At 34.4% G+C, this 22,955-nt stretch overlaps 1 protein-coding gene across 1 annotated transcript; it reads left to right on the top strand.

The window, feature by feature from the left end:
• Window positions 1-1,500: 1,500 nt before the first annotated feature.
• Window positions 1,501-13,131, top strand: LOC101898941 (protein late bloomer). The gene is made up of 5 exons (XM_005179629.4): window positions 1,501-1,773; window positions 11,697-11,879; window positions 11,941-12,108; window positions 12,168-12,365; window positions 12,429-13,131. Exons 1-5 carry the CDS (start codon window positions 1,714-1,716, stop codon window positions 12,504-12,506), a joined length of 687 nt encoding a protein of 228 aa, XP_005179686.1. The 5' UTR covers window positions 1,501-1,713; the 3' UTR covers window positions 12,507-13,131.
• Window positions 13,132-22,955: the final 9,824 nt, after the last annotated feature.

The raw sequence follows: 22,955 nt of genomic DNA, 5'->3' as shown, positions 1-22,955 counted from the left end.
TTAATACTCTTCAGTACTTTTCGTACAATTATAATACACATTTCCAAAACCCCCCAAATGTCAATTCCAGATTCCAACAGAGTTCTCAATATATAATTTTAGGACCCTATCCCTTCACCCACTATCAATTTTAGAATCATTTAGTACTTTTCGTACAAATATAAGACGCCTTTCCAAAAACATGGATGCCATCAGTAATCTACATATAAAATCTCAGAATTTTATCTCTATCCCTTCACCCAATACTAAAAATAGTACCATTCAGTACTTTTTGTTCAATTATAGTACACATTTCAGAAAACCACTCCATGTGTCCAGCCTACATATGAACAACGACCCTAATACCAAGTTTTAAAACTCAAGCACTATCTGGTCATCCAGTACCATTTTGTAATAAATATAATATTTTTCGTATATTTGTAGTACCAAAACAACATCTTTCTCACCTACCACCAACATGGACCCCAATACAAAATGTCAGCTTCATCCCTTCAACCTAAGCCAAACTGTTCCATATGTAGTACTATTTACTACAGTTCGCACACTTAGTACACATTTACGAAGCCACCGTCATTTATCAAAATTACTTTTCAACCTTGATTCTCATACCGAATTTCAAGCTTTTAACTATCCATTCGCATAATACCAAATTGTACCGTTTTAGATGTTTAGTACCATTTTAGAACTTTTCGTAACCTTAAAGTTCGAATTTCCAAAAACACTTCTAGCGCCCCATCAGTGACTCTCCTACCAAATTCCCTTTGTCCAATACAAAATATTCTATTTTTAGTAAAATTTAAATTTATAAGAACAACTCCCACCAACCGCTTTGCCTGGGAGTTGTTCTTATATAAATACATATCATTATAGCAATATCTATCTGCTAAATATTTTACTAGGTAATATGTTAAGGAGTTCATAATAAACTTCTCAAAATCGGTAAAAGCGAAATCGTTCATATCAAACAAAAAAAAAAAAATTAATAATAATAATAATAATAAAATAAAATAAATAAATAATTTCATTAACCTTGGGAATAAAACAGTAATAAATAAAATGGTGCCATGAATCGGAGTGGTGTAATCTGAAAAGGTTGAATGCATCATTTTTTGGAATGAGCTATTATAGTAATAATTACAATTATAGAAATAATTTAATTTTAGAGGGAGATCATAGAAACCGTTTCAAATTGTTCACTTGTTAAGTTTTTGTCAGGAAACCCTGAATTCTTTTTACTTTCTTAACCACTGTGCAATAATATGTGTGTAAGCAAAAACATGCGACAATGTTGAAGGCAAAAGAGTAAACATGACATCAAAACAAACTTCTTAGGTCTCTCATTTGCGGTCGCACTGTTAGCTTTTTCAGTCATTAAGAAATGAAATAATTTCGTTTTCATTCGCCGAGAGAGGAATTCTCTCAGCCGGTTGTTTAAACATTTGTTGTTTTTTTTTAATATTTTTGCTTTGCTCTGAAGAGGGAAACAGACAGCATTTGTCACACGTTGGCGTTTAGTTCGAACAACGCGCGAATCTTCAACGGATGCTTTTGTGCTGGCGGATCGTCGGTGCCATTTCGTCGATACGAAATACGAATTTGTCGAGTGCGAAGCAAATCTAATTGAATGCAAATACCATTTCTACGATTTTGCATAAATTCCGAATAAACAAAAAAATAAATAATTCTAGTTTAAGTTCAAGTCCGGTCATCAAAATGTACATCTCTAAACGTACCTATAAAATAATTGTGATTATTTTGAATGTGATTTGTGCGGTAAGTCGTTGCGCCAAGGCTCTTTTTTTGGGTGGTTTGACAACCTTGTAAACGATGGTGATGATGACGATGATGCAATTTTATGACATTAAATGTCTTGTAACCGACCACGGCCGACAATGCCTAGACCCGGAATAATTAGTCATTCAACGTCGACATCATACCTATTTTAAAAATCAACGAAACAAAACAAATTTTCGGTAATGTTTTAAAAGACACGACCACTCATTAAATACCGGTTCTAATGCAAAATGTTGTGTTTGAAAAATTGAATTGGTCAGTCATCTGAAGTGGCTCAAAGCTATTTGTATACCCTCCACCTTGGAAAGGAGGGTATATTAACTTTGTCATTCCGTTTGTAACATCCTTAAATATTCGTCGTAGACCCCATAAAGTATATATATTCATAATCAGCATAAAATTCTAAGTCGATTTAACGATGTCCGTCTGTCTGTCTGTCTGTCCGTCTGTCTGTCCGTCTGTCTGTCTGTTGAAATCACGATACAGCCCACATTATTTGACGTAGAGCGCCAAAATTTAGCAGAGCAATTGGTATTGTGTCTAGGATGGTTGGTATTGAAAATAAGATATATCAGTCCACGTTCTGGTATAGTCCCCATATAACGGTACCTCCCGATATTCGGTATTTTGATGATTTATGCCACATTATTTAACGGATTTGTCTGAAAATTGGTATTTGTAGGTCATAACGGGTCCCTGTATGTGTGGCAAAACATAGCATGTATAGGTTCACGTTTTGGTATAGCCCCCATATAATGGTACATCCCGATATTCGATATTTTGATTATTTTTGCCACAGTTTTTAACGGATTTGTCTAAAAATTGGTATTTGTAGGTCATAATGAGTTCCAGCTCCGGTGGCGAAACATTGCATGTATGGGTCCATGATTTGGTATAGCCCCCATATAACGGTACCTCCCGATATTCGGTATTTTGATGGTTTTTGCAACATTTTTTCACTGATTTGTGTAAAAATTGGTATTTGTGAGTCATAATGGGTCCTAGTTCGTGTGGCGAAACATTGTATGTATAGGTCCACGTTTTGGTATAGTCCCCATATAACGGTAGCTCCCAATATTCGGTATTTTGATGATTTTTGACTGATTTTTTCACGAATTTCACTGAAAATTTGGTAGTTGTAGATCATAATGGGTCCCAGTTCGTGTGGCGAGTCATTGTAATTATAGGTCCACGTTTTGGTATAGCCCCCATATAACGGTACCTCCCGATATTCGGTAATTTGATGATTTTTGCCCCCTTTTTCACGTATTTGTCTGAAAATTGGTATTTGTAGGTCATAATGGGTTCTAGCTCCGTTGGCGGAACCTTGCATGTGTAGGTCCACGATTTGGTAGAGCCCACATATAACGGTACCTCCCGATATTCGGCATTTTAATGGTTTTTGCCACATTTCTTCTAATGTTTCCTTTACCCTAAGGTGGAGGGTATTAAAAGTTTGGCCCGGCCGAACTTAATGTTTTTTTACTTGTTTTCTTTGGAAGTTGATAGGGAAAAATATTCTTGAATCAATGCAAAAGTTGCGGAAGTTTCTCTATTTTTATCAAGATTTGTTTTGTTTTCCTTTATTTTATTAATGAATCATTATTGGCTAATGCTGTGTATACATGTACATACATATGTGTGTTTAATCATACATGTTTGTATGTTAACAAACTGACCGCGCTGTGTTCGTTGTGCTCTATAAAATTTTTAAAACTACACTGTCATACATTCAAATGAAATGAAATGGACATTTTTGACATTGACAAATTGAAATTTGATGATTTTACCATTTCTCCTGCAGATGGAAATGTTTTCCAAAGGCAGAGTCAAGCAAATATTGTTATTATTTATTCAGTGAGATTAACTATCTCCGGAAGATGGAGAAATATGGGGGAGATCCCGTGAAAAGCGAAGTTGAATAAGAGAAAGGGTGCATTGCCCAGCTCATAAGCAAAAGCAGTTATCTGATGGAAAATTATTTAAGTTTAAGATTAATGGGGAACGAGACTGGGTTGTAGCGGAGGACGATTTCAAGGAGTCTCTGCATTACATTTTCACTTTTTTTTAAGCCGTGAAGACGTTAAGTTCTAATAAGAAGCAGAACACTAGTAAGTCCTAAAGAAAGACAAAAAGTGACAACTCGATCTCGAACATGAAAAACAATGGTGGCCGTGAAAAAAATATGCTGAGTGGTGATTGAAACCAGTATTGGTTCTGGCAAACTACAAAACTAAACCTAAACTAAACCCCCTTTGAAGAAAAAGATGTATCATACACTTAAAATGCATTATGCTGTGGATAAACTTCGTTTCGCAGGAAGCTTAGAAAGTACGATTAAATTTCGAAGCCTTTGGTCTTCGAAACAAGGTCTTAGTCTTGGTCATCAAACGGGAAGTGACACAAAGCCTTTGGCAGGGATGAGATCCTCTTTTTATATCCTCTGAATCATTTGATACCTCATTTTATGCCTAATCGAAAAAACGATTTTAGACAGAAGATGTCATTCGACGAAATCTGTTTCAGAACATTTGGAGTCTATCTAGCCATAACCATTGGGTCCAAAATTGGTACATCGTAATACTTTTACCATCCGCTACAAAGTAGTACCATCCCCTACGAAGTAAGGACCCGATATAATTCAAATTTTGTATAAAACTTAAATCAGTTGTGAAATTGGACAAGATTGTTCAATTCCTTCTGATACCTTCCCTACAAAGGAGCAATATGTTTATACCCTTCACCATTCTATGGAGGGTATATTAATTTTGCCATTCCGTTTGTAAATCCTCGAAATACTCATAATAGACCCTACATAGTATATTCTTTCTGGATCGATATTCTCCAAATTTCGTATTTAAAGGTCTTTATGTGTAACACAGCCTATGACAAAAAATTGCGTACACAGGTCCACTTCTTCGAATAGGTCCCAACATAACGGTTGGTGTATTTTGATGATAATGGCGACATTATTCACCGGAAATGTTTCAGGATCACGTCTTCGTATAGCTCCCATATAACAGTTTTATTTAAACGGTATTTATCGACGGAATTTTGAAAATTTTCAAGTTTCTACAAAATGGTGGAGGGTATTAAAAGTTCGGCCCGGCTGAACTTAACTGCTTTGTTACTTGTTAATATTCATAACTTTTATATTATGTGTAATCAGTGTCGGGTTTTCGTCATATATTATACCTATATATAAATCGGTCCGATTTTCTTCAAATTTTGGTCATCAAAAGGTCTATATTAGAGCAAGTGTGACAATTATATGTATCGGTCCACACTTTCTGATAACACTTCCACAAGATTCAAAACTTTCAAAGACAAAAATCATTAACGCCCTTACGAAAAGGCTGAAGTTACCATCTTGAATTTTAGCATGCATGGTCTGTGAGAAAAGTTGGGGTTTTTGAAAATTCAAACTAAAAAGTACTAAAAATTTATTGGTCAAATAGATAGAGCTTGATTTCGGAAAATTCGAGTGAAGGTCGCTGATGGGATGTATCAACGGTCTTTTTTACAAATCATTTTTGGAAATTCGAACTATAAGTGTACTAAATGTACTGAAAAGCAGCACCGTATTATGTCAACGGATAGAACTAAAATATTTATAATTGGTATAAGAATTAAGTTGGGTCCATTGCGTTTAGATGAAGAGGTGAATTTGCATATCCATGCTATTATCTGTTCGAAAAGTATTTAATGCATTAAATTATAAATTCCTTTTTCCACATATAAAGCAGCGTGTATTTGCTAGTCTCATAAAAAACGAATTGGTCCATTCTTGATTTCTGGTAGTAATTATTGGCTTACTGCTTCCAAAAAGAACAAAAGAAAGGTTATGACATGTAAGTCTTTACTACAATCATTTGCCAATTGTCGGACCACCGACTCCTATTTTTCTACTTGTTGAAATAGGTATTAACTAACTTTCCATGATTAGTCTATTGGCTTAGTCATAACATTAACACCCATAGAAACCGGGTTTAAATCGCTTAATTAACAACAACGGTTTCCTTAAAGCAACTGTTTGAACATGCTAATCGCTTTCATTGCTACTAGCGTAGTATCCGTAATAAAAAGTAGAGCCCTAGTTTGAAAGTTTGCATATCACCTACCATAATAGAGTAAATGTTACATGTTTAAAAAAGTCAGTCGGTTTTGCCCAACGATGAATACCCTCAGCCTATGTCAGTTAATTAAAATATAACCAATTTTAACTTTTGTGGAGAGGTACGAGAAGGAGTGAGTATATAAATTGTGGGGAAGTAACAAAAAGAGTTGACCTATATACCCCATCTTAAAACCAGATCTTTTGTGAAATTTAAAGGTGAATCTGACGTTTATTTCGCATTTCATGAGAGATATAATTATTCAAAATGTTGACCCGGTGTGGGGAGACACCAGAAGGAGCTGTCCGACATATCTTGTGTGGATGGAAGTATAGGGATATGCCGACTTTCAAAATAATCGAATGCTCATTTTGCGTTTTATGAGCTTCATGGTTATTCAAAATGTTGACTGCTTTGTAGGGAGCTACCGGAAGGAGTGGAGATCTAGGGTCTAAAACCGTTATATCTATGAGGCACATCATATATACCCTCCGTAGCCGTAGGTTGAGGGTCTAAAAAATTTCATTCCCATGGCGCTATACTTACCACATACATATCTAGTTTCCAGATTTCTTGTTTTTATTTTGTTTTTGTCAAATATATTTGACATTTAAAAGTACTCTCTTTCTTTGCCATTTTTTGTTTTTCTTACGAACCGTTATTTTTGATATTTTTTTAATAACAGACACGTTCGCGATTTAAGAATATTGCAGTTCTATTCTATTAGTTTCGTTTTCGAATTTCTGAGCACATTTTAGTAAATTAGTATGGGATTTGTGAAAGGAGTACATTTCTGATCCAAAAATCAGATTTACTGTAACCGGAAAATATCGACAACAATTTGTGAATATTTCAACAAGCGTAAAAAAGTCCGTATAGCAAAAAAAATAAAAAAAAAAAACATTGTGTGGTGCCTTTCGGAAACATTTTAGGGTTGTCGAATATAATCGACATTGGCCTGCAAAAGTTGTTTAATTTTTACAGTAAATAGACGTTTGTTGGCAAACTGAAGTTTTTTCTCCTCATTTTCCCTAGAAAATGGGATCATTAACAGACGATGATATCATGAATAGACTTGAAGAACATTCGGATATTGATGATGTAATCGAAGATGATGACGAGGTTTTATTTGACGTGCCACAACTGCGAGCACAGGACATTTTGGAGAACATGAAGCAATAGCAGATGAAAATATTGACGAAAATCGCCATGCGTATACGCCAAAATGTAAAATAAATTGGCGCGACGTTCGAAAGCCAGAAGATCATGAAGGCATTCCTGTTGTGCCAGTTTCTGAAAAAAACAAACCCAGTTGGAATTGGGACGCCGTTCTCATATTTCAATAAATATATAACAGATCAGTTCTTTTCGAATGCAGTCTATTACACAAATATTTATTGACCTAGCATGGGACAGTTGTCATTCAAGCCTTGCTCGGTAGACGAATTACGAATTGTTTTTAAGGAATCACATTATGATGAGTGTTCTAAAATTTCCCAGAGTAGCTATGTTTTACGATAAATACTTAGGCATGATTAATATTATTATTAGATAAAGCGAAAAGCAAGAGCAATATATGCCTCTGAATGCCAATGTCAAATATATTCGACATTCGGTCTCGAACCTGGGTGACAGGTAATTTCAAACTTACTTTTTTTTTAAATAATGTGCTATCAAATGAACTTAAGTACGGAATTTCAGATTTTTATCTCGACAAAAAATTTCATTGACACTGAAAGGGTTAAGAAGTAAATATATTCTTGATCAGCATGAAATTTATGTCGAATAAGTTTTGTCAGTCTGTAAAAATTAGTATAGGAATGAAGTAGATTGATGAAAAATGTACTCAAATGTCTGTAGAATTTCTGGTATTTCTGAACCACATATAGCCACGTTTTGATGTAGTCTCCATAAATGATACAATTTAGGTATTTTGAGGTTTTGTTTTAAAGCTGGTAGTTAGAGTTCACTGCCGTCTTTGTTTCAGCCCCTTCATAGGAATTGATTTAAATTTCGCTCGTTAATGTTACCATTAGTCGAAAACCGGTATAGACAACAGTTTTCGCAACAAAAATCATCAAAAGTATTGGAAGACATCCTTCTGATGCTTAGTATTTTGTTGATTTTTTGCCACATGTTTCAATAAAATTGTTTGAAATTTGGAATTAATTTCGGAATTTCGATGTGTTTGGAATTTTTGGAAATTTGATATAGTAAGTTCCTAAAAACAAACATAAAATTTACAAATGGTGGAGAGTGCTTAAAGTTCGGCCCTGTAAGTCTAAATACTTTTTTTAAATTGCTTATATGTTCTATGGACCAGGATGTGGGGAATATCAAGGGCTGGTGACTGTATTCGGTTAGTATATCAAAACCCCAAAATCGTTTTGGATTTTCATGCCAAGCCTTTTCAAGGAACCTTTATATAATCTCAACCATACTCAAAGGGTCCCCAATATTTTGTGTTGTACATTTCAAGATTTAAGATAGAGCTCCACTTACCTAAACGAAATGGTGTTGGTGGTAGGTGAACAATTCCAAGAGAAGGTGGATTTCATTAGGTCTATAGAGGAAAGCCGCAAAAGGGGTTCGGGTTCACAGAACGAACGTTTATATTATGGTTCTCAAAATCTACTAATTGTTTTCTTTATCACATTTTTTCACTACACCTTAATATGGAAAGTATATTAATTTTGTCATTCCGCTTTTGAAACTCCTCGAGTATAGACTCTACAAAAATATATCTTTTTATACCCTCCACCATACTATGGAGGTATATTCATTTTGTCATTCCGTTTGTAACTCAACGAAATAATGATCTTAGACCCAACAAAGTATATATATTCATGATCAGCGTAAAATTCTAAGACGATTTAACAATGTCCGTCTGTCTGTCTGTTGTAATCACGCTATCTTTTGAACGAATTGAGATAGAAGTCTAAAATTTTGCACACATGTTCATTTTGTCAGTAGGCAGGTTAAGTTCGTAAATGGGCCATGTAGGACCACGTTTTCATATAGACCCCATATAACTGTTTCTTATATACCATATAATGGTACCTCCCGATATTCGGCATTTTGAGGATTTTAGCGACATTATTCACCGGAGTTGTTTCAAATTTAGCATTTGAAGTTCGAAATGGTTACTACAGACTAGGAAACAGAAAATTGTCTGTGCAAGTCCACTTCTTCGTATAGCCCCCATATAACGGTACCTACCTATATTCGGTATTTTGAGGATTTTAGCGACATTATTCACCGGAATTGTTTCAAATTTGGTTTTTGAAGTTCGAAATGGATACTACAGCCTAAGGCAGAAATTTGTCTATGCAGGTCCAGGTCTTCGCATAGGCCCCATATATCAGTAACTCCCTATATTCGGTATGTTGACGATTTTAGGTACAATACTCACCGGAATTGTTTGAGATGTCGTATTTGAAGTTCGTCATTGAAGCTACAGCCTGTGACAGAAAATTGTCTATGCAGATCCAGGTCTTCGTATTGCTCCTTTATGTACGGTATTTTGATGATTTTGGCTACATTATTCACCGTATTGTGACAAACAAATGCCTATGTAGGTGCACGTCGTACAGGCCCTAATATAACGACTATATTCGGTATTTTTAAAAAAGTTAACAGATTTTTTTGCGAATGTTATTTTTTTCGAAAATTTTCAAATTCGTTCCAAATGGTGGAGGAATTCAATGTTCGGCCCGGCCGACCTTACTGCTTTTTTACTTGTTTTTAATTTTATTGAATGAAAGCAAACAATGTCGGAAATAGCATCACATTTTAGAATAAGTTTAGATTTGTTCGAATTGGTCACCTTTGGCACGAATGATGGCCTTCAAACGGCCAATAAAACCGTCACACGCTGCCCTAATGTTGCTCTATGGTATTTTGGCCCATTCCCGGCGAAGCACTTGCTTGAGGCGATCGACACTTTGGTATTTTTTAGTGCCAACCTTGCTTTTCGCAATACTCCAGACACAATAGTCGAACGAATTGGTATCCGAACGAATTGGCAATTGTGCGCTGGAAATGAAGCGAGAAACCTCTTGGGTGGTGCTGGTGCTGAGTCCTGTTGGAATGTCCAAGGTCTGCGGCCAAAATGTTTGCGTGCCCAAGGCTTTAATACACCCTCCAGAATTTTTTCGCTATGCTACTCGGCATTTATTCTCATACCACGGTCGATTAATACGAGCGGAGAGCAACCATCGGCTATTATGGCGGCCTACACCTTCACCATGGCCGACGCTTGAGTTCATCAAGCGAAGCAACTCTTTAGACTTTTCTTTCTGTTGCGGTGTAAGTTCTTGCACTTTTTGGTATTTCAATGGCTTTACCCCGAGCTCATTTTTCAATGTTTGCCGAATGGAATATTGCGATATGTTCAGCTCACGAGCCATTTATAGGCTACTGCGACGCGGGTTTCGATCAATTCCCTTTTTTAATTTTTCGAACCATTTCTGCTGATGTTGCTTTTTCCTTCCGTCCACTCCCTTGACATGGGGGTACGCTACCAGTACACGTTAACGAGCGATGTTACGAGACACAAAAGGTTTATTCACATTTAAATGCTGGTTTTCCAGCCAAATATAAGGAAATCACACTATCGCGCTTAAATTCCATCACGAATAACTTTTTTTCTGGAAAATTCTTACCAAAATGCTGTTGTACACTTGTAAGCAATATAATGAGCTCTACTGGAATAATTTGAACAGCTTTCGGACGAGTGGTTTAGAAATGACAGCAGTCTGAAGTTGGTTGCAGTTTTTCCTGTATGTCAATGAAAGAGTAATTTAATTGAATGAGAGATTTAATGATTTATCAACGCCCAGACGAAATGGCTGAAGCTAGAATTTTCAAAATCTGGGTAAGGATCAATCTTGGTCCGAAGGTGTCAGGAAAAGTACTAGAACTGTTGCATTTGGAATGTAGGTCAATGATATAGGGTATTGTGGATGCACCCAAGGGTTTTTGGAAATTTTTCCGAAAAGTACTAAAATGTTCTATATGTGGTATCACGTGAACGGTTAGAGGTAAAAAATTGAAATGTGGAATGGGAGTCAAGGTTGTAGAGTAGGGTAAGGATGTAGTTATGGAAGTGGGTACTCGTGTATACGAAAGGATTAAATTTAGCACAGTTTGAATCTGGCGGATCCGATCCGGTCCCATCCTGAAATGGCGGAGTGTAGCATTGGGATATGGAGGTAGTTTTAGAAATGTTTACTTATGTGCACGAAAAGTACTGAATAGTCTTAAATTTGGTACAATTTTGATTTGGGTGAAACGATACTGAAATGCTGAAATTTAGAAATACAATTGCTATTGCATATTAGGACTGATGTATGTAGGTAGTTTTTCGTACTTGTGTGTATTAAATGGTACTAAATTTGGTACTTGGGAAAGGATCGCCTTTAGTGAGGTTTGGTTGATACATAGCGGGGAATTTGGAAATACGTATTAAAAAGTACTAAGTAGTATTAACTTTGGTATTTTGGGGTAGGAATAGAACTGGAAATTTGAAATTTAAAGGGGGTTTTCGAAATTTTAACAATACTTGTACCAAAAGTACTTCAATGCTTTAAATTTGGTACCATTGCTAGTTTATTTACAAATGGTGTCTTTACGTCATAATGGATGGTATTAAAAATTCGGCTCGGCCAAACTTAAAGTTTTTTTCACTTCTTTTATTGTGGAAAGTAAACAATTTCGTCCGGTCGAAGTAAACATCATTTTCAATTGTTAACATTGCTTGATTTATTACGTTACCTCTATTTTCAGATTCTGGGTTCCGTATTGACGTGGTTTGGATCATGGCTCTACAAAAGTATTGACGATGAAAAATTCGATCATGGCGAAAAATTAGCATCCATTGTTATAATGACCTTGGGCGGAGTGTTAATTTTCACAGCAATCTATGGAACATTGGCGACCGTGTTTGAGCTGTCCAATATGTTGATCAGCGTAAGTTGTACTATTTTTAGAAACTTTAAAATATATATCCTGAATTGTATTTAAATTTCAGTTTGCAGTTCTTCTAATCGCACTGCTAGTAATGCAAATCGTATTGGTCAGCATTAGCTATACGGCATTGAATAATGGCGTTTCGAAAAGGCTGGAGAAGGGCTTCGATGAACTATGGGATCCGTTGCATTTGAAACCCAGCGAAAATTTGTCATTCTATGAAGAATGGGTAAGTGGAGAAAAAAAAAAAAAGAGGCTTAATGTTTAAGTTTCTCTTTGACGTTTCAGCTGCAATGCTGCGGCAAGAACAGTCCAGAAGACTATTACCTGCTTGACAAATATCCGCCCACAAGCTGTTGTAAAGATCACAACTGCATTAAGATCCATAATTTGTACAAGGATGGCTGTGCTGACAAATATCGTGATTATGTCAAATCGAAAGTGGAGAATTTCGATATTCTTAGTTGGGTAATCATTGCAACCGAGGTTAGTGAAAATAATGCTTCTCTTCCCACAAAACCGTTTTCTAGTTTTCCCCTACATTTACAGTTTATTGGTTCCATTTTCTCCTGCCTTCTGATCGATAGCATACGAAATTACCGAGATTTGCGGCGATTTTATAGTTGAAGCGAAACACCAACATTTTTATTTTAAGTATTTATTTCCAAATATTTCCATTATTCGAACTTTACAAATGTAATTTACTGCTTAAGTACGAAATTAGTTTACTCTAGTCATATTATTTATTACTATTATTACATTATATAATATTTTAATAGAGTAGATAAGTTATTAACGGAAGTAATTTTTACTGAATTGGAAGACATGATTCTGCTCAGGCTCTTAGAAAGAAGTTCTAATTACTTATTGGTTTAATTGGATCACAGAGACTTAGAGCTTAAAATATGTCGTAGGGCCGGATAAATATGTGATGACCCACACTACTACATTGTTTACAAAAAAATTAGATTTTTTTTTTCAATTTTTTAAATTAAATAATTACGGAAAAAGGTCTACCAACAAGATCAAAATCGAATTTCATGTAAGAATTATATAATTAAAGAAATGAATATTTTATTAATTATGTGCGAAAATGTGTATGAATGTATTAAATCATTGAATATTCGATTTTAAAATTTTAAAGATCCCAGTACATGCGAAATAATAAAATTCAATTTTTTTATAAATGTTAAACCAAAAATGAATTAATTGATTGGAGACTACAAATTTTAAAATTAAACAATAACACTGTACCCTGCGGAGCCGACTATGTGATAGCCTACATAAATATAAACCGCGATAAAGTTTCTGTTTGTTAAAAACCCTTTTCGAATAGAATAGATGGATATCTCAAAATATTGAGATAACAAAATTCCCATTTTTACGAAAGTTATACGATTCTTCAATTTTTAGGGAGTAATGAGTATGTCGTTATGTATGGACGAGCACAACTTGCGCATCTCGGTATCACAGTTTTTACAGAAAATTGCATATCTCACAAACTCTAAGAGATGTTGGGAAACATTTCACGACAAAAGCTTTCACAATCGGAGCAAAACTTAACCCATTTTTTGAAATTTTGATTCGGACATATTTTCGACAATGGTAATAGATTTCGATAAGTTTAAACGACACAAATCGACTCGCAGAGTCGATATCGCAAATGAGCACAAGCCGTGTACAATTGAGGGCAATTTAATTTTTTTTCGAAGTTCCTGAATTGTCAGGAATGTCACAAAATCCAATCGGAATGGTTTGAATTCTGAAATTAAAAATCGATCATTTTTGTTTTAGCTCCTTTAGATTCCCATCGGTTTGGTGAAATGGAATTGCGAAAAGAATTTTAATTTTGTAATTTTTTACACAATGCCGGGAGTTTCGATCAGAATACTGAAGCAAGTATAAAAGCAGAAACTTCGGCACTTTGAATAACCTCCACCATTTGGAACGAATTTGGAAATTAAAAAATAAATAAATAAATAAAATCCTTTAAAAATTCTGTTAAGATCTAAAATACACCGATATATGGTGCCTATACGAACTTAATATACCCTCACCATACATAGTGGAAATACCCTAGAGGAATTTCAGAGATCCCTTCTTGGATCCCTTGTCCTACCCCAGTGGACAGTACAAGTTCCCATAAAAATACAATTCCACTTGCAAAATCATATTACAAACCGAAAAAAAATCATGTTCTGAAGAAGCTAAATACAGAATTAATGCCATTTTCGGTCGGAGTTCGTTCCCGATACATGCCTGTGTAATTCAGGTTTTATCAAATCAAAATTGTTTCTTTTTTCAAATATTTGTGCAATTTCTTTGAATTTAAAAACAATGGCGCGCAATTGAGCACAAACCTAATACTATTCATCACACTTATTTGATCGAAATGATCACTTCAACGGACAGCACATTACCTTTACCGAATATTTAGATATGACAATTAACAAATATCAATTACTTTATATATTCAAACCATTAAAAATCTAATGGGGCTGTCAGTCATTCTAAATTAATCCGTTAAATAACATGTAAAAAGAAGTAAAATTCGGCCCAGCCGAATAACATCCAACATGTGGAAAATAACACTTTTGAAAACTTGTCTATAAGTGATGATATACAAATTAATCTGAGCAGATGTGAGGCATCGGCGTTGATTTGGCCTGCAATTTTGTTTCGAAAGTCTGTGTCTTACTCTTTCTAAGTAAAGTCGAAATAAATTTACCAGAGACTATGGTTGATGACCTATCCAACTAAACATTCCGAGTTCGAATAGACTTCAAGTCGAGATTTGCATGAAACTTCGGATTTCGGCTGGTTGTTTGGTCCGACTTTTGTTCGAACATTTTATCTAGTGTTTAAAATGTTCTTGAACCAAAGGGTCGAATGAGAGACTGAAGATTTTGACGTCGTCGAACCGAAGTGGAGCCAAACTCGATAATCTTGGGAAATTGGCGAAAGGAAAGTTAGAGTTGTCAGACAGATTCTGGACCGAACACGAATATAATATTGGGTGGATTTCTGATTTTTTGCCGACTTTCAAACAGTTTTCGATTCGAATTAGGAAGAAAGGGCTTAGAAATTCTGATGGAAAAGGAAAAAGGAACAACAGTAGACTAATCATGCAACATCCAAAAGAAAAGGTCTAATATTAATCTAAAAATTCGATTAGCTTACCTTTGGCAACGTGTCCACAGGAAATATTACTAAAATCTAGTACCAATAACATGCAACTCACTTCCGAAGAAAACAAATTCTACTTGACCGCTTGATAACAATCACACATTTTTTTTCCACAATGCGTAATAAAAACAAGTTAAAAAGGAGTAAGTTCGACCTGGCCGAACAATGAATACCTACCACCATTCGGAACGAATTTGGGATTTAAAAAAATATAATAATAATAAAATAAAATAAATAAATAATAAATAGATTTGTTAAAAATTTTTTAAAAATCTTAAAAATACTGAATATACGGAGTTGCTGGGGATATAGGAGATATACAAAGACCTTGACCTGCATAGACAATTTTCTTTAATAGACTGAAGTTTCTATTAGGAACTTCAAATCCGAAATTTGAAACAGTTCCAGTGAATAATTTATCAAAAATCATCAACATACTGATTGGGAGGTACCGATATTAGGGGCCTATATGAAGACCTGGATCTGAATAAACAATTTTTTGCCATAGACTGTAGTAACTACTAGGAATTTCAAATACGAATTTTCAAACAATTCCGGTGAATAATGTATCTAAAACGATCAAAATACCGAATATAGGATGGTATCGATATATTCGGGGCCATACAAAGACCTGCATGGACGATTTTCTGTCATAGATTGAGTAAAATTTGAGTAAAATTCTATCATCCATTTACATTTGAGTAAAATTCTATCATCCTACTTCAATTTGGTCGGAAGCTAGAGTGATTTCCAAAGACGGATGGTCATCGTTACATCGACATAGCTGATGCTGATCAAGAATATATCTTCTTTGTGGGGTCGGAAATTTATATTTTGAGGTGTTACAAACGGAATGAACAAAATATTAAGTCCACACTATTGTGGAGGATATTAAAATAACATCTCAAAGAGAGAAAAGCTCTTGTTAACCATAAAGCATACCACACAAGCTAAACAGAAAAAACTCTACAAAAAGACAAAAAATCCTCAGATAAATAGCACCAAATTCTAAAATTTTTCGGAAAAACGCGTCGGACAAAACTTCAGAAGTGGTTCGCAGGGTTGAGAATGATATTGAATTTTGCAGGCGCCGCCAACTTTTTGATGAAAGATATGGGCTGCTGGTCCTTTATGGGTTACAACCCAACTCTTGGACACGAAACAGACAACCATAGTCAATTTTTAGTCTAAAATGACTATGGTAAAAGCATTCGGAAAACTAGGTAACTAGTCTTCCTTTTTTTCCTCGCAAAATTCTTCATCTTTTCTTTGTTTTTTTTTTTTTTTTTTTTTAATTTTAGATCTTTTAGAGTAGACACAATTGAAGTGATTGTCAACCGTAATAAGCGTCAACGCAGCATATCAGTTGAAACATTGCACAATGGTTCCACATCCAGATTTCCTGTCCAAAACTATTTCAACGTTTTTTCATCATAAAAATTGGCCATCACCATATCCATGAAACCAATAGAGACATCGACCAAATCCCAAATTTATTAACATACTTTTTGGTAGAGTTATAGTAGGCATGTCCAAAAACACCTCCTGTTATTCACCCAACCCACCAAAAAGGACCTCGATACCAAATTTTAGAATTCCATCTTTATCCCAACGCCTAACCGCACATTTTGTGGCATTTTGCACTTTTCGTACATTCATAGTACGAATTTTCAAAATCACCTTTTTCTCTTAACTACAGACACAAACATTAACTTCATATCAAATTTCAGGGTTAAAGATCTATACCTTCACCCAATAAAACAAATTGGTAGCATTGGTTGGTAGCAAGTTCTTTTCGTACAGTTAAAGTACGCATTTTCAAAACAATCTGCATATCCTAACCTCAGATACCAACAGCCACCATAAGGATTTAAGCACTGTAATTTCCCCCATTGCCAAATTTAGTAGCAATAAGTACACCTAAATCTTTTTTTACACGGTAGATTGGTTCCAGAAGAAGCCGTGTAAAAAAAACGTGTAAAAAAAGACATTGATCTTATACAAAAATGGGTGATTTGTTCCTAATCTCTTAAACCTATTAAAATTAGTGAAAAACAAGAATTTTTAAGAACAAGAGTTCATGTTTACTTTATTAAATCAAATATATAATGCTTATTTTCACAAGCATAGTAATTAATGATAAAAAGATATGCACTCTAATCTTTAAATTAATATAAATTAAATGTATGGCAAGTTCAGGAACTAAAAAACTATGTTGTGAACGAAAAGAATAGGCTATTCAATTTTTAAGGTAAAAAATAAAGTAAAATAGAATAACTACCGATGGTTTCAGACTTTTTTCTTTCATAAATACTTTTTTGTGATATGAACATACTTCACAAAAATTAAATTTGGCAAAAAAAAATTAAGTACATAAAATTTAAAATCGTGCTAAATGGAATAAAATCGTGTAAAAAATTAAAAACATTCAATTTTCAAACCGTGTTATATCAAAACCGTGTACAAAAAGAACGTGTAATAACGTTGTTGTAGGTATTGATAGAATTTCGAAAAACGCTTTAGTTTGCCTATTCTACCCACCAAGACTCTCAAACCAAAATTTAAATTTCTAGCACTATCCCTTTATCCAATACCAAATTTAGTACTTTTCGTACATCTTTGTACTCATTTCCAAATCCACCACTAGTTACAAACAGAGATCTAAATATCAAATTTCGGAATTCCAGCCATATCCCTTCACTTAATACCAATGTTAATGTTATTTAGTTAACCAAACCGCACAAAAGGTGCAAATTTTAGAATTCCAATTTAACCCCTTAACCAACCTTAGTAACATTTAGTACCATATTTGTTGTACACATTTTGAAAAGCATCTTTTTATCACAAAACTACCACCGACAGGATCCCAATACAAAATTCAAAATTCCAGCTTAAGCCGTTCAACCTAAACTGTTCTAAATTTAGTGCCGTTAAGAAGAGTTCGCAGACTTAGTACACATTTTCAAAACCTTCACTTAATACCAATGTTAATGTTATTTAGTTAACCAAACCGCACAAAAGGTGCAAATTTTAGAATTCCAATTTATCCCCTTAACCAACCTTAGTAACATTTAGTACCATATTTGTTGTAAACATTTCCAAAAGCACCTTTTTATCACAAAACTACCACCGACAGGATCCCAATACAAAATTCAAAATTCCAGCTTAAACCGTTCAACCTAAACTGTTCTAAATTTAGTGCCGTTAAGTACAGTTCGCAGACTTAGTACACATTTTCAAAACCTCCTTCGTATATCAAACTTACTTTCCAACCCTGATTGTCATACAATTTTTTTTTGTATAACTCTATCCGATAACATTTTAGAACTTTTTGTAACCTTAAATTTCGAATTTCCAAGGTGATATATCCTGCACTCATCAGTGGCCATCATTTCAAATTTCAGAATTCTAGCTCATTCCGTTTCACCAATACAAAGTATGAAATTTTTAGTACATTTTAATACTTTTCGTTCCTTTTAAGTAGCTTTAGCCGTTTCGTCTGGGTGTAAATATTCGATCAGTCGGTCTGTCAATTATTTCACATAAGATGAATCGAGAACCCGATGCAGTTCAAACTTTATCCTTGTTAATATTTATATTAGACGGCTTCTCGTACCTCTCACCAATAGATCAATATTTTGAATCGGAATTACTCTTAAAAGTATGTAGTTAGTGTTCAATTTCTATCATGCTTTGCATATTGTTAATAGTCAAAACTCTCATAAAATGGCTATCTTTTGGTACGTTTCTTAAGTGGTCATATACCAAGAGTATATTTGTCCGAAAAATTAAGGATACTTCCTAACTCGTTTCCTAACGTTTAAAACAATTTCACGAAGGTCTCCATCACAATTTTCGGAATCGGGCATACAACTCTTTTTAATAAACTCTTTTTATTTATTTTAGGCGAACAAGGTACCCAGTTGAAATCGACGATTTCATTGTACAAATAAATTACATGCTTATGAAACGCCATCTTATATAATTCCATTTGACAAGGTCTTCGTCTTTTGGTAAATAAATCTTTTACAATATATTGATATGCTTTCTTTCAGTGTATAGAATATTGTTAATGCGCTGAGCGCGTGGGTTTCATTCAGATAGCCATACATCACAACTTGCTGCAGTAAAATATGGTCAAAACAACTATTAAAAATAACAAAACTTTACAGCCGCCCAGTCGAAAGCTTTGCCCACTTACCGAGCGCAAAACAATAACAACGCCAAGCAAAATAGCAATAACTTGCTATGGAATCGTTGTGGGAGGCAGCAAGAATAGATTCAAGATCACTGCCAGCGTCGTTACTACGGCAATCGATTGCAAGAGGAATGATTATTCAGCGGCCACAAACAGTTCTTCAAAGCAGAACCACAGCGCGGTAGAGAAAGCAGCAGCGACAGCCGCAGTCGCTGTAGAAGATAAAATAGTGTATATGGAATATAAAAATATAAACAAACACCGATTTGCTATTTTGAAACATGAAACAGAAATGGCAGTGGCTGAGGCAGGAAATAGTGAGACGTAACGAATTGTAGGTACCTTACATGGAAAACATCATTTTATTTAGAGATAATGAGTAATTTGACATTTTCATGAAGCTATTGAACATAAAATAAATTTATTGAAGTGAAGAAAATTTATAATATGTTATTTACAAAGAAAATCCGAAATGACGAATGCAATGCTATTTAGATAGGATGTGAAACCTGACAATTTTATTGGAAACGTCTTTAATTGTGCCCAAATATTCGTTCTAATTTGTTAACTTTCTTCTTATGCTAGATATAAACGGATGATTGAAAAACGGTACTTAAAACTTGGAAATGTGTCCTTACGGATGTACGCCTAACCTTACAGATTTCAATTCTTTTCTTTAGATGACATCAATATTATTGGCGTATTACTCTGTAGATAGCGAGAAAAAACATTCGAACCGTGTACTTTAATTTAAGCAGTAAATGGACGATCCGATTACCAATACGTCTGACCATAAAAACAATATAAATGTTATAATATCTATTTTTTTCTGGCCAAGCAAAACCTTTAAATAATTTCAATTGAGGACAAGCGTTCAAAGGTGACAAACTTTACTTTTTAATTATGCCAAATCACGCTGCACCTAAAAAATGCATTTTTCAACAATTTTAATATTTGTTTTTGAAAATTCTATCCCTTAAATAATTTCCAGATTTGGCTGGAAGCCATAAAATGATTAAAAGGCTCTCATATTCAAAGTTGGTCCATCCAACAGTTCCAAATCAACTTTTTCTCTACAGAGATTATTGACGTCACTTTCTTAAATCGAAACCAGTAAGAAAAGGACAAATGACGAGCTGGGCTGACTATATAACAAAAAGCGTTGATATTGGGAATTTATTTGATAGAATTCATTTTTATACCTCCATTCTATGGAGGGTATAATAAGTTTGTCATTCCGTTTGTAACTCCTCGAAATATTTATAATAGGCCCTACAATACATACACCTAAGTCTGTTTTTACACGGTCTTTTTGTACACGGTTTTGATATAACACGGTTTGAAAATTGAATATTTTTAATTTTTTTACACGATTTTATTCCATTTTACACGATTTGAAATGTTATGTACTTAAATTTTTAAATTTAAATTTAATTTTAACGCATTAAGATAAAAGGTAAGCCAAAAAATATTTTGTATTTATTCAGTTATTTATGTTTTTTAATTTTGTTAAATATTTTATGTATCCCTAAAAGGAAATGTCAGATAAAAAACTAAAAGAGAAGGCAATTTCTTTGGAAACCAAGATTAAAATTTTAGATCGTCTTCAAAATGGAGAAGGCTCAACTGCTCTTGGTGAAACGTTCGCTTTAAATGAAGCCACAATAAGAACTATAAAGAAAAATGAAATTGCAATTAAGCAATCGGTGATTTCATGAATTCTTGTTCTTAAAAATTCTTGTTTTTCACTAATTTTAATAGGTTTTAGAGATTAGGAACAAATCACCCATTTTTGTATAAGACCAATGTCTTTTTTACACGGCTTCTTCTGGAACCAATCTACCGTGTAAAAACAGACTTAGGTGTATATTCTGGATCAGCGTGAAATTCTAAGACGATCTAGCGATGTCCGTCTGCCTGTTGTAATCATGCTATCTTTCGAACGAATTGAGATATATAGCTAACATTTTGCATACATGCATAGTTTATCAGTAGACAGGTTAAGTTCGTAAATGGGCCATGTCGGTCCACGTTTTCGTGTAGCCCCCATATAACGATATCTCCCGATGTTCGTCATTTTCATGATTTTAGCGACATTATTAACTGGAATTCTCTCAAGATTCGTATTTGAAGTTCGTAATGGGTATTACAGCCTTTGACAAAAAAAAAAAAAAAAAAATTATATGCAGGTCCACGTCTTCGTATAACCCCCATATAACGGTACCTCCCGATAGTCGGTATTTTGACGATTTCAGCAACATTATTCACCGGAATCGTTTCAAATTTCGTATTGAAAGATCTTAATGGGTACAACAACTTATGGCAAATAATTTCGTATACAGGTCCACGTCTTCGTATAGCCCCGTATGACGGTACCTCCCGATACTCCGTATTTTCATGATTTTTGCGACATTATTGCGACATTAAGTTCGTAATGGGCACTACAGCTTATGACAGGTTTACGTCTTCGTATAGTCCCCATATAACGGTTTTAACTTGAGTGGCCCACCGAACTTAGCTGCTTTTTTACTTGTTATTTTTAATGTTGTATGAAGATCTCCGAAAAAACTGCCCATATTCAAGTTAACAGTGAAACCCGCTCGAAGCTGAGCGGGAGAACTTTTAGAAGTAAAAAAAAAAAAACAAAAGAACAAACTCTTAAATTTCTTCGAAAATGGGCAGATTTTACTCTTACCAAGCATGCTTTAAGATTTTGTCATAGCGTTATTGTATTTCTATGTATGTATATTTTCCCAAATCACAATAGCAAACGAAACCAAACGAAAAACGTTGAGGCGTATAGTCGCTAATTGGGTACCAACAAAGCCCATAAAAGAGTTGTTTCTTTTATCCACAAAATCCACAAGGCGTTTGCTTCTAATGTTTTTTTTCTTCTTTGATTGGTACACGATCACCCCCTCTCCCACATAAATATCAAGATCGTCTAAAGAAACTATGGGGCTATCTCGTAGTGAAGGGTAAAATCATTTGGGTCCACTATTTGGTAAAATCCCATCACTTATAATAGAAGCTTTCAACGCGTTTAAAAGCAAATTAACCGCATTACGCTATTGCTGGTTTTGTTTTGGGATATACATAATTTTTTTTAACATTTGGTATAGTTACTATCTGATACTTGGAGGTCCCAATATCCATTCGAACCGTATGTAATTTGGGTTCCAGAGAATAAAAAATCGTCCTATGAATTTTATCAATGTCAGTTGGAATAATGGAGCAAGACCACAAAATCGTGCGACGACAGAAATGATAACAGCGTCATCCAACCACCCCAGTATTCGTTGACCTCGTAACGGACAATTCAGCTTTCGGTAATATATCGTTTAAAGCATAAATCAAATAATTCTCATTCTCTTGGCAATACTTTTAACATATAGTGTTCGGTTTGGGTTACGCCAAAGTATAGTTAGTGATTTTCTGAATCATTATCTGTCCTCCGACTAATATAATCTTTAGCTGGAAATGTTTTTTTTTTTTTTTTTTTTTTTTTTCAAAAATGTATTTTGTTGACCAATGTTGAGATTATTCAATATGGGTTTATTGGGCTTTTATGGTCAAGTTAATCAAATGAAAATAAACGAATTTATTTCATATTTTGCTCAACGTTTCGTTGGCTTGTTTCCAACTTTTTCAAGAGCGTTTTTTATTGAATTATCAGTAATTATGCATTATTT

Source organism: Musca domestica, unplaced genomic scaffold (assembly GCF_030504385.1).
Source record: "Musca domestica strain aabys unplaced genomic scaffold, Musca_domestica.polishedcontigs.V.1.1 10, whole genome shotgun sequence".
Taxonomy (NCBI): Eukaryota; Metazoa; Arthropoda; class Insecta; order Diptera; family Muscidae; genus Musca; species Musca domestica.
This window is presented reverse-complemented; position numbering and strand designations above follow the sequence as displayed.